We start from the raw sequence: 12,887 nt of genomic DNA, 5'->3' as shown, positions 1-12,887 counted from the left end.
TTTATGGAGATGTATATATTTAAATATCTTCCCATTTTTAATTGAGTAGTCTTTTTTTATTATGAACTTGTAAGTATTGCTTACATATTCTGGATACAAGTCCCATGCGAGATATATGATTTGCAAATATTTTCTCTCCTTCAGTAGTTTGTCTTCTTGGTTGTTATCATTTGCACTGCAGAGGTTCTTAATTTCAGTGAAGTTCAATCAATCTATTGTTTCTATCTTCACTTATGCTTTGGTGTTTTCTAAAATAGAGCCCATGCCAACGTCCCAAAAATTTAGTTATGTGTGTGGTGCTTTAGAAGTTTAACTCTTACATTTAAATCTATGATCCATGGATTTTTTATGAATGTTGTGATGTAGCAATCTAACTTCTTTCTTTTGCATGGTTATCTACTCCTCCCATTTATTGAAAAAACCATTCTTTCCTCCAATTAAATTGCGTTGGTATCCTTAGCTATAAGCATGAAGTTTTATTTTTGGACTCTCTATTCTATGCCATTGAAAAAATGTCTATCCTTATCCTTAAGACAGTACTATACCATCTTGATTATTTTACCATTATATTATGTTTTGGAATTAAGAAGCATGTTCTCAGTTTCGAGGCTTCTTGAAAACTGTTTTCAAGATTGTTTTTAACATTCCTGTACCTTGAATTTCTGTATGAATTTTAGGATCATCTTGTCAATTTCTGCAAAAAAAGAAAAACAATACAAAACAAAAAAAACTGCTTGGGTTTAAGAATTGTATTGAATTTGTAGATCAATTTGGAGATTATTTCTGTATTAACAATATTGAGACTTCTACTACATGAACATGGCATGTCTACATTTTATGCAGATCTCTCAGTCAATACTGTATTTTTAGTTCTCAGTGTTTATCTTACACTTCCTTCACAAAATTATTCCTAAATATTATGTTATTTTTGGTAATATTATAAAAGGATTTTTTCCCCTCAATTTAATTTTTATTGTGGTAAAATACACAATAGATAATGTTTATCATTTTAAACACTTTTAAGTGTGCATAATTACTATCATTAAACACCAGAACTTTTTTACCCTCCAAGCTGAACTCCTTAAATATTAATTTACCATTCCAATCCCTACCCAACCTCTGACAACTACCCTTCTATTTTTTTCTATGAATTTGACTATCGTAGGTATCTCATAAAAGCAGAATCATCCAAAATTTGTTCTATTGTGATGGACTTATTTTAATTATATATTTAATATAAGGTCTTCAAGTTCCATCCATGTTGTAGCATGTACCAAAATTTCATTCCTTTTTAAAGCCGAATAACTGTCCATTATATGTGTATACCACATTTTGTTTCTCCATTTATCTGTTGATGGACATTTGAATGTTTGTACTTTTTAGCTATTATAAATAATGCTGTTACAAGCATGGGTGTACAAACACCAGTTAAAATCCATGCTTTCAATACTATTGAGTATATATTTAGATGTAGAATTGCAGGATATGGTAAGTCTATATTTAATTTCACGAGGAACTACCATACTATTTTCCACAGAGGTTGCATCATTTTACATTCTCACTAGGAATGCACAAGGGTTACAATTTCTCCACATCCTTATCAGCACTTGATATTTTTGAATTTTTTCATAATAGCCATCCTAATAAGTATGAATTGGAATTTCATAGTTCTGATTTGCAATTTCTTAACAATTAGCGATGTTGAACATCTTTTCATGTGTTAATTGGCCATTTGTGTATCTTCATTGGAGAAATGTCTATTAAAGTCATTTGTCTATTTTTTAATTAGACCATTTCTTTGTTGTTGAGCTGTAACAGTTCTTCATATATTCTGCATATTAATCCTTCCTCAGATATAATATTTATAAACACTGGGTTATATTTTTGTTGATTGTGTCTTTTGATGAACAACAGTTGTTAATTATGATGAATTCCAATTTATCTATTTTTTTCTTCTGTTGCCTGTGCTTTGGTGTCATATTCAAGAAATCATTGCCAAATTCAATATAATAAAAACTTCCCATGTTTTCTTCTAAGAATTTTATTATACTTTTAGCTCCTACATTTAAACCTTTGATCCATTAGAAGTTAATTTTTGTATATGATGTAAGGGTCCATCCTCATGCTTTTGCATGTTGATATCCTATTATCCCAATACCATTTGTTGAAAAGACAATTCTTTCTCTCATTGAATGATCATGACAACATTATTGGTTTGTTTCTTGGCTCCCCGTTTTATTTCACTGAAAAATTTCAGTTTTCCTATGTTGTTACCCAAAGTAATGTACTTTGGGTAACTTCCAAGAAGGTACAAAAAAGCCCTGGAGTCAACTTTGTCTTTTTATTTTAGCTTCTATTGACCACAACTGAGAATTCAGACATTTTCTTTTACTACCCATAATGATAAAGCAAAAAATACTGATGGAGAAAGACATTTTACAATTTCTAATCAGACAAATGCAAAAAAAAAAAAAAAAGTAGAACACTGGACTGTAATGGTGATATTGAAACTGATCATACAAATGAAATCTCATAGTATGAGTCTTCAGATGCTATCATAATCTTTCTCCAACTCAAGAATCAATGAGCAAACAGAATATTTCTAGTGTTAAAAAAGAAATATAATATGCGCATCCAGTTAGTCATACTTTGTCATGCAATATCTCATCACAAATATCTGGAACATTCTGTATAGTATAGAAGAACTAGGATAGTATCCTTTCATGTTTTCACAACATTTGGAGATGAACATTTATTTGATGTGGTTCACAAGGGGACAAATATGTATACAAAGTTGACTGGAAGGAGTTAGATGGCGTAGAAGCAATAAATATTAAGATTAAGCATTTTGATGTTTATAAATATAAAAATATGTTCTATGTGTACAATATTATTTATAATTGCTCTAAAGAAAAGGAAATAACAAAATAAAAATAAAACATGTACAATATCTGGATAGAGTTAAGATGGTGGAGGAATAGGGAACTCTATTTTCATCTGGTCCCGGGTATTCAGCTAGATAGTCATCAAATCATTCTGAACACTTGCAAAATCAATGGGATATCTGAGAAAAGAATTGCTGCAATTCTACAAATATAAAAGCTACCACTTTTGCAAGGTAGTAGGTTGTGGAGACCAGGGGTATCGGAAGATAAACTGCTGGGGGTGGGGAGGGAGGGATCCGGCTTAAGGAGGCTACTGAGAAGTATTATAAGAAGCAGAGCACAAAATCAGAACTTTTAGAAGTCAGCTCTGGTGGGAGACATCCCTGCCTGAAAGGCTCAGGTGGTGAAGCAGGGCAGAATCCCAGGTGGGAGAGCATGGTCTCAGGATCCCCAGGGCCACAAAAAGAAAAGGGGTGCATGAATGTGGCAAAGCTCCCAAGCACTAGAGCAGGGAAGCCAACTGCAAACAGCAAGACTAGGCACAAGATTTCTGCTCAGTGTTGCCATAAACCGTGACCCACTGTATGGTGAGGCAACTGCTCTCTGAGCAGGGGCCCAGCAAAAGGCAGATGTGCAGCAAAACCCCCCACCCTTCCCTGGGAGGAATGGTATGGGTCTACACCACAGGAGTCTGTAAAGTTTGGGGACTCAAACAGGGTAGGATGCCTGAGATAAAAATGCTTGGTTACAGGCTGGGTGAAAATGCAGAGTTCCAGTGGAAACTAGGGAGACAAGAGTGATTGACTGCTTTTCTGTGAGGGTTCACTGAAGAGTGGGGGAAGCAAACTTTCAGCTCAGGGGCTAGATATCAAGGCATCACCATTTTTATCCCACCCATCAGTGCTAAAAACCTTCAGGGAGAAAACCAGCACCACATGGTTCAATCCAGAGCCATTTACACTAAGCCCACCCCTGGCAAGGGGGGTGCAATTCCTCCAGGCAAAGGCACCTGGGAATCAATGCAACAGAGAAGGAGAAAGAGGGCGGAGGAGTAGGGGACCCTACTTCAACTGGGCCCCTGAATCGAGCTGGATATCTACCAGACTGCTGCTATGACTCTCAGAAGAGAACAGAAACCCACCAGGGAAAGCCACCAGAGAACAAAAGCCTGGAAAAACCAGTTCTCACTGTGCCCATCCTCCCCCCCCAACACACACAGGGGGCAGGGCAACCCTGTTAGGGTTGCCTGAGTATCAGTGTGGCAGGCTGAAAAAGGAAGGCTGAAAAAACCAGAAGCCCACATCCCTAAGGTCCCTATAAAACACATGCATCTAGCTTGGGTCCTGGTCAATAATTTGGACTCTGTACATCCCCACAACCACACCTCATCAGAATGACAAGGACGAGGAACCCCCAACAAAGGAAAGAAACAGAGACTGTGGCCTCTGCCACAGAACTAATGGATATGGGTATAACCAAGTTGTCAGAAATGGAGTTCAGAGTAGCAACTATCAAGATGATGTATAGGCTTGAGAAAAATATTAATGAAAATATACAATCTCTAAGGGCTGAAATGAGAATGAATCTGGCAGAAATTAAGAATTCTATGAGTGAAATGCAGTCTGAAATGGATGCTCTGACTGCCAGGGTAAATGAGGTAGAAGAATAAATTAGTGAGTTAGAGGATGAGATGATAGAAAAGAAGGAAAGAGAGTTAACATGGGGGAAAAAACTCCATCTTCATGAAAAAAAGCTATCAGAGATTACTGACTCAGTGAAACGGTCCAATGTCAGAATTATCAGCATCCCCGAGGGGGTGAAGAAAGAGCAAGGTCTAGAAGAGATATTTGAACAAATTATAGCTGAGAACCTCCCTAATCTGGTGAAGGAAACAAGCATTCATGTCCAAGAGGCAGAGAGGAACCCTCGCAAAATCAGTGAGAACAGTCCAACACCACGTCACATAATAGTAAAATTCACAAATCTTAGATCCAAGGAAACAATCTTGAAAGCAGTGAGGGGGAAGAGATTCCTCACATACAGAGGGAGGAACATCAGAATAATGTCAGACCTGTTTACAGAGACCTGGCAAGCCAGAAAGGGCTGGCAAAACATACTCATAGCACTAAGTGAGAAGAACATGCAGCCAAGGATATGCAATATCCAGCAAGGCTATCATTCAGAATGGATGGACAGACAAAAAGCTTCCAAGACCGGCAGAAACTGAAAGAATGTATGACCACCAAGCCAGCCCTACAAAAAATATTAAGGGGGGGTTCTATAAAAGTAAAAAGACCCCAATAGTGATACAGAACAGAAATTTACAGAGACAATCTATAGAAACAAGGACTTCACAGGCAACATGACAACATTAAAATCATATCTCTCAATAATCACTCTCAATGTGAATGGCCTAAATGCTCCCATAAAACACCACAGGGTTGCAGATTTGGATAAAAAGACATGACCCATTCATACGCTGTCTACAAAAGACTCATTTTGAACCTAAAGATACATCCAGACTGAAAGTGAAGAGATGGAGAACAATTTTTCATGCCAATGGACCTCAAAAGAAAACTGGGGTAGCAATTCTTATATCAAACATATTAGATTTTAAGCTAAAGACTGTAGTTAGAGATACAAAGAACACTATATTATTCTTAAAGGGTGTATCCAACAAGAGGACCTAAGAATTGTAAAACCTATGCCCCCAACAGGGGAGCAGCCAAATACAAAAGCCAATGTTAGTCAGAATAAAAAGACATATAGATAACAATACATTAATAGTAGGGGACTTCAACACTCCACTCTCAGCAATAAAAAGATCATCTAAGCAGAAGATCAACAAAGAAACAAGAGCTTTGAATGACACACTGGACCAGATGGACCTCATAGATATATACAGAACACTCCACCCTAGAACAACACAGTACTCATTCTTTTCGAAGGCACATGGAACTTTCTCCAGAATAGACAATATACTGGATCACAAAACAGGTCTCAACCAATACCAAAAGACTGAGATTATTCCCTGAATATTCTCAGACCACAGTGCTTTGAAACTGGAACTCAATCACAAGAAAAAATTTGGAAGAAACTCAAACACTTGGAATCTAAGGACCATTCTGCTTAAGAATTATTGGGTACATATTGGGAAAATTGGACAACTACATGCAAAAGAATGAAACTTGACCACTCTCTCACACCATACACAAAGATAAACTCCAAATGGATGAAAGACCTCGATATGAGGCAGGAATCCATCAAAATCCTAGAGGAGAACATAGGCAGCAATCTCTACGACATCGCCAAAGCAACATTTTCGTGACACATCTCCAAAGGCAAGAGAACAAAAGAGAAAATGAACTTGTGGGACTTCATCAAGATGAAAAGCTTCTGCACAGCCAAGGAAACAGTCAAAAAAACTAAGAGGCAGCCCATGGAATGGGAGAATATATTTGCAAATGATACTACAGATAAAAGACTGGTATCCAATATCTACAAAGAACTTCTCAAACTCAATAAGTGAGAAACAAATAAACAAATCATAAAATGGGCAGAAGATATGAACAGACACTTTTCCAATGATGACATACAAATGGCTAACAGACACATGAAAAAATGTTCAAAATCATTAGCCATCAGGGAAATTCAAATCAAAACCACACTGAGATACCACCTTACACCAGTTAGAATGGCAAAAATTGACAAGGCAAGAAACAACAATTGTTGGAGAGGATGTGGAGAAAGGGGATCCCTCTTACACTGCTGGTGGGAATGCAAGTTGGTACAACCACTCTGGAAAACAGTGTGGAGGTCCCTTAAAAAGTTAAAAATTGAGCTACCCTATGACCCAGTCATTGCACTACTGGGTATTTACCCCAAAGATACAGATGTAGTGAAGAGAAGGGCCATATGTACCCCAATGTTCATAACAGCATTGTCCACAATAGATAAATCATGGAAGGAGCCAAGATGCCCTTCAACAGATGACTGGATTAAAAAGTTGTGGTCCATATATACAATGGAATATTACTCAGCAATCAGAAAGAACGAGTTCTCAACATTTGCTGCAACATGGATGGCACTGGAGGAGATAATGCTAAGTGAAATAAGTCAAGCAGAGAAAGACAATTATCATATGATTTCTCTCATCTATGGAACATAAGAACTAGGAAGATTGGTTGGGGAAGAAAGGGATAAAGAAAGGGGGGGTAATCAGAAGGGGGAATGAAGCATGAGAGACTATGGACTCTGAGAAACAAACTGAGGGCTTCAGAGGGGAGGGGAGTGGGGGAATGGGATAGCCTGGTGATGGGTATAAGGAGGGAACGTATTGCATGGTGCACTGGGTGTTATACGCAACTAATGAATCATGGAACTTTACATAAAAAACCAGGGATGTACTGTATGGTGACTAACATAATATAATAAAAAAACATTAAAAAAAAGAATTGTTGGGTAAACTAGGAAATTAAAGAAGAACGAAAGCAATTTATGGAAACCAATGAGAACGAAAACATCATTTTCGATGTCACACTGTGACACTATGAGACACTGCAAAGGCGGTCCTAAGGGGGAAATATCTAGCCATTCAAGACTCACTCAAAAGAATAAAAAAATCTAAAATGCAGACCTTATATTAAACCTTAAACAGCTGGAGATGGAACAAAAGAACGGGCCTAAGACATGCACGAAAAGACAACTGTTTAAGATTAGAGCAGAGATCAATGAATTAGAAACCAGAAATATGGTAGACAGGTCAATGAAACTAGAAGTTTGTTCACTGAAAGAATTAATAATATTGATAAGCCACTGGCCAGAGTTATTCAAAACAATAGAGAAAGGACCCAAATTAATAAAATTATGAATGAAAGAGGAGAGATCACGGCTAACACCAAGGAAATAGAAACAATTATTAGAAATTATTATCAACAACAATATGCCAATAAATTAAGAAACCTGGAAGAAATGGATGCCTTCCTAGAAACCTATAAACTACTGAGATTGAAACAGGAAGAAACTGACAACCTGAATAAAGCAATAACCAGTAATGAGATTGAAGCAGTGATAAAAACCTCTCAAAAAACAAGATTCCAGGGCCTGATGGATTCCCTGGGGAATTCTACCAACCATTCAAAGAAGAAATAATACCCATTCTACTGAAGCTGTTTCAAAAAACAGAAACAGAAGGAAAACTTCCAAACTCATTCTGTGTAACCAGCTTTACCTTGACCCCCAAACCAGGCAAAGAACCCATCAAAAAGGAGAATTACAGACCAATATCCCTGACGAATATGGATGCCAAAATTCTCAACAAGATCCTAGCTAATAGGATCCAACAGTACATTAAAAGGATTATCCATTACAACAGGTGAGATTTATCCCTGGGATGCAAGGGTGGTTCAACATTCCCAAATCAATCAGTGTGATACAACACATTCATAGTAGAAGAGAAAAGAGGGCTACCTGGATGGCTCAGAAGATTAAGCATCTGCCTTTGGCTCGGGTCATGATCTCAGGGTCCTGGAACCAAGCCCACATTGGTCTTCCTGCTCGGCGGGGAGCCTGCTTCTCTCTCTCCCTCTACTGTTCCCCCTGCTTGTGCTCTTCTGCTCTCTCTGTCAAATAAATAAAAATCTTAAAAAAAAAAAAAAGAGACAAGAACCATATGATCCTCTCAATTGATGTAGAAAAAGCATTTGACAAAATACAGCACCCTTTCCTGATGAAAATCCTTCAGAGTGTAGGCATGGAGGGTACATTGCTCAATTGCATAAAAACCATCTATGAAAAGCCTAGCGTGAATATCATTCTCAATGGGAAAAAGCCGAGAGCCTTTCCCTTAAGATCAGGAACACGACAAAGACACCCACTCCTGCCATTATTGTTCAACATAGTATTAGAAGTCCTAACAACAGCAATCAGAAAAAAAAAAAAAAAGAAATAAAACATATTCAAATTGGAAAAGAAGAAGTCAAACTCTCTCTCTTCACAGATGACATGATACTTTATATGGAAAACCCAAAATATTCCACCCACAAATTACTAAAAGTCATACAGCAATTCAGTAATGTGGCAGGATACAAAATCAACCCTCAGAAATCAGTTGCATTTCTATACACTAACAATGAGACTGAAGAAAGAGAAATTAGGGAATTGATTCTTTTTAAAATAGCACCAAAAACCGTAAGATATCTCGGAATAAACTTAACCAGAGAGGTAAAGGATCTATACTCTAGAAGCTACAGAACACTAATGAAAGACATTGAAGAAGACACAAAAAGATGGAAAAACATTCCATGTTCATGGATTGGAAGAATAAACATTGTTAAAATGTCTATGCTACCTGGAGCAATCTACGCTTTCAACACCTTCCCTATCAAAATACCAATGACATTTTTCAAAGGGCTGGAACAAACAATCCTAAAATTTGTGTGGAATCAGAAAAGACCCCAAATTGCCAAGGAAATGCTGAAAAAGAAAAGCAAAGCTAGGGGCATCACGTTGCCGGATTTCAAGCTATACTACAAAGCTGTGACAGAATGGTAACGGAACAAAAACAGACACATAGACCAATGGGAAAGAATACAGACTGCAGAAATGGACCCTTGACCCTGTGGTCAACTAATCTTTGACAAAGCAGGAAAAAACATCCAGTGGAAAAAGGACAGTCTCTTCAATAAATGGTGCTGGGAAAATAGGACAGCTATATACAGAAGAATGAAACTTGACCACTCTCTCACACCGTACACAAAAACAAACTCCAAATGGATGAAAGACCTCCTGGATGAGACAGGAATCCATCAAAATCATAGAGGAGAACATTGGTATAATCTCTTCGACATTGGCCACAGCAACTTCTTTCATTACACGTCTCCAAAGGCAAGGGAAACAAAAGAAAAAATGAACTTTTGGGACTTAATCAAGATAAAAAAATATCTGCACAGTGAAGGAAACAGTCAACAAAACTAAGAGGCAACCTACAGAACAGAAGAAGATATTTGCAAATGAAACTAGAGATAAAAGTCTGGTATCCAAGATCTATAAAGAACTTCTCAAACTCAATACCCAAGAAACAAATAATCAAATCAAAAAATGGGCAGAAGATATGAACAGACACTTTTCCAGTGAAGACATATGAATGGCTTACAGACACATGAAAAAATGTTCAACATCATCAGCCATCAGGGAAATTCAAATCAAAACCACACTGAGACACCACCTTACACCAATTAGAATGGCAAAAATTGACAAGGCAAGAAATGACAAATGTTGAAGAGGTTGTGGAAAAAGGGGAACCCTCTTACAGTGTTGGTGGAAATGCAAGTTGGTACATCCACTTTGGAATACAGTGTTGAGGTCCCTCAAAATGCTAAAAATAGAGCTAGCCTATGACCAGCAATTGCACTACTGGGTATTTACCCCAAAGATACAGACGTAGTGAAGAGAAGGGCCATATGCCCCCAATGTTCATAGCACCATTGTCCACAGTAGCTAAACTGTGGAAGGAGCCGAGATGCCCTTCAACAGATGAATGGATAAAGAAGATATGGTCCATATATACAATGGAATATTACTCAGCCATCAGAAAGAACGATTACCCAACATTTGCAGCAAGATGGACGGGACTGGAGGAGATAATACTAAGCGAAATAAGTCAAGCAGAGGAAGACAATTATCATATGGTTTCACTTATTTGTGGAACATAAGGAATAACATGGAGGACATTCAGAGAAGGAAGGGAAAAATGAAGGGGTGAAAATCATAGGGGGAGAAAAACTATGAGAGACTCTGGACTCCGGGAAACAAACAGGGTTTCAGAGGGGAGGGAAGTGGGAGGATGGGTTAGCCCGGTGATGGGTATTAAGGAGGGACTGTATTGCATGGAACACTGGGTGTTATATGCAAACAATGAATCATGGAGCACTACATCAAAAACTAGTGATGTATTATATGGTAACTATCATAACATAAAAAAATTAAAAATAATTAAAAATAATAAAAGAAAACTGTAAATGGATGAGTAAATGTAAATATATTTAAAAACTTTAAATGGGTGAGTAAATGTAAATATTTATATTAAAAATCTTTAAAATTCCTTTGCCTATTTAAGGCAAATATAATAATGTACTATCAGATTATAGCATATATAAAAATATAAAGTAAAAATGCAAATGATGTAAACACGTTACTGAAATTATACTCTTTTAAGATTTATACATTGTGAAGTTTAGAAAAAACAAATATGCTATATTTGTTCATGAATGTTCACCAAATAAATTTTTTAAATGGCTTGTACCATCTACCATCCATATGCTATGGATATGGAAGATCTGATCACTTTTCCCTTTTGAAATGGGAAACTTAAAACATGCGACTTGGTTGTGAACTAGTACATCATGATAATTAACATCCTGGGAAGATGCGGAGTATATAATAAAACTATCACCTTTGTATGATTTAAATATACCTATCTAGAAAATTCTGCTGTATATATAGAAATGTTTTTGGTAACCATGGTTAAAATTCAAGAGAGGTCTATTAAAATGTTCACTTCTTGATTGGAATTAAAAGCATATACAAAATTTTGATGGGCAGTATGATATAGAGCTGTACTGTTTAATATAGTTGCCACTAAGCCACAAGTAGCTGCTTAAATTTAAGTAAAGTAAAATAAAGTGGAAATTTTAGTTTCCTAGTTGCACTACCCATATATCAGGTGCTCTTTAGCCACATGTTCAGTGGAGATGTAGACCATTTCTATAAGTACAGAAAGCTCCTTGAAGCACACTCATCTAGATACTAACTTCCCCAAAACCCGTCATCGATACTTCCTCCTGGTGATTTTCGTGATGGTATACAAAGTGGAGGAGAATATCCAACATCACAGTGACAATGAAGCAAATTATTGCAAACCTGAAATCAAAACCAAATTAAAAATAACATTTTATGTACAACATAAAAGTTAAATGCATTACTCTCATTGTTAGTCAATGTAAATTATTGAAATATTGTTATTTATATATTGTAGATGGTTTTTGTTTAATGTGGAAAATATTTTTAAAATAAAATGTAATACAATAAATTCCCATGCAATTTACTGCAATTATGCCTTTCAAATGTCATAGGGATTTTCTTTTGTCTCAATTTTTTAAATAAAAGTAGATATCCTTCTTGATACAACCAAAATGCCTTATTCCAGAAAAACATAAAATTATGAACCAAAAAATTATACTAATCATCAGGAAAATGTAAATCAAAACCTCAATGAGGTATCGCCTCACACCAGTTCAGAATGGCTAGTATCAAAACCGGAAAAAACAAGTATCAGTGAGGATGTGGAGAAAAGAGAACCATGTGCACTGTTGGTGGGAATGTAAATTGGTACAGTCACTGTCAAAAACAGTATGGAGGTTCCTCCAAAAAATAAAAATAGAAATACGTACAATCCAGTAATTCTAAAACTACTTTTACCTAATGAAAACAAAAACACCAATTAGAAAAGGTATATTGCACTCCTATGTTTCTTGCAGCACTATTTACAGTAGCAAAGATATGGAAGCAACCTAAGGGGCTATCAGTAGATGAATGGGTAAAGATGTGGTATATATATATACAATGGAATGTTACTCAGCCATAAGGAGAGAGAGAGAGGTATCTTGCCATTTGTGACAACATGGATGGACCTAGAAGATATCGTACTAAGTGAAGTAAGTCAGACTGAGAAAGACAAATATCATATGATTTCACTCATATGTGGAATCTAAAAAATAAAATGAATAAACAAACAAAAAAGCAGAATTAGACCTATAAATACAGAGAACAAACTGGTGATTACCAGAAGGTGAAGTAGTAGTGGGAAGGGGCAAAATGGGTGAAGGAGAGTGGGAGATGCAGGCTTCAGTTATGGAATGAATAAGTCATGGGGGTGATAAGTACAGCATAGGGAATATAGTCAATGATATTGTAATAGCAGATGGGAGTTACACTTGTGGCGAG

The 12,887-nt window shown here is 36.6% G+C and overlaps 1 protein-coding gene across 1 annotated transcript in view; it reads right to left on the bottom strand.

Moving 5' to 3' along the window:
* Positions 1 to 11,596: 11,596 nt before the first annotated feature.
* The window catches only part of LOC103677108 (A disintegrin and metallopeptidase domain 3-like), a 108,982-nt gene continuing 107,691 nt past the window's right edge, over positions 11,597 to 12,887 (bottom strand). Inside the window, exon 19 of the mRNA XM_040643167.1 lies at positions 11,597 to 11,804. Coding sequence (XP_040499101.1) covers positions 11,691 to 11,804 — 114 coding nt within the window. The 3' untranslated portion in view covers positions 11,597 to 11,690. The remainder of the gene's footprint in view (positions 11,805 to 12,887) is intronic.

Source organism: Ursus maritimus, unplaced genomic scaffold (assembly GCF_017311325.1).
Source record: "Ursus maritimus isolate PB19 unplaced genomic scaffold, ASM1731132v1 scaffold_28, whole genome shotgun sequence".
NCBI lineage: Eukaryota > Metazoa > Chordata > Mammalia > Carnivora > Ursidae > Ursus > Ursus maritimus.
The sequence above is the reverse complement of the archived record's forward strand: the minus strand, read 5'-3'. Positions and strand labels throughout refer to the sequence as shown.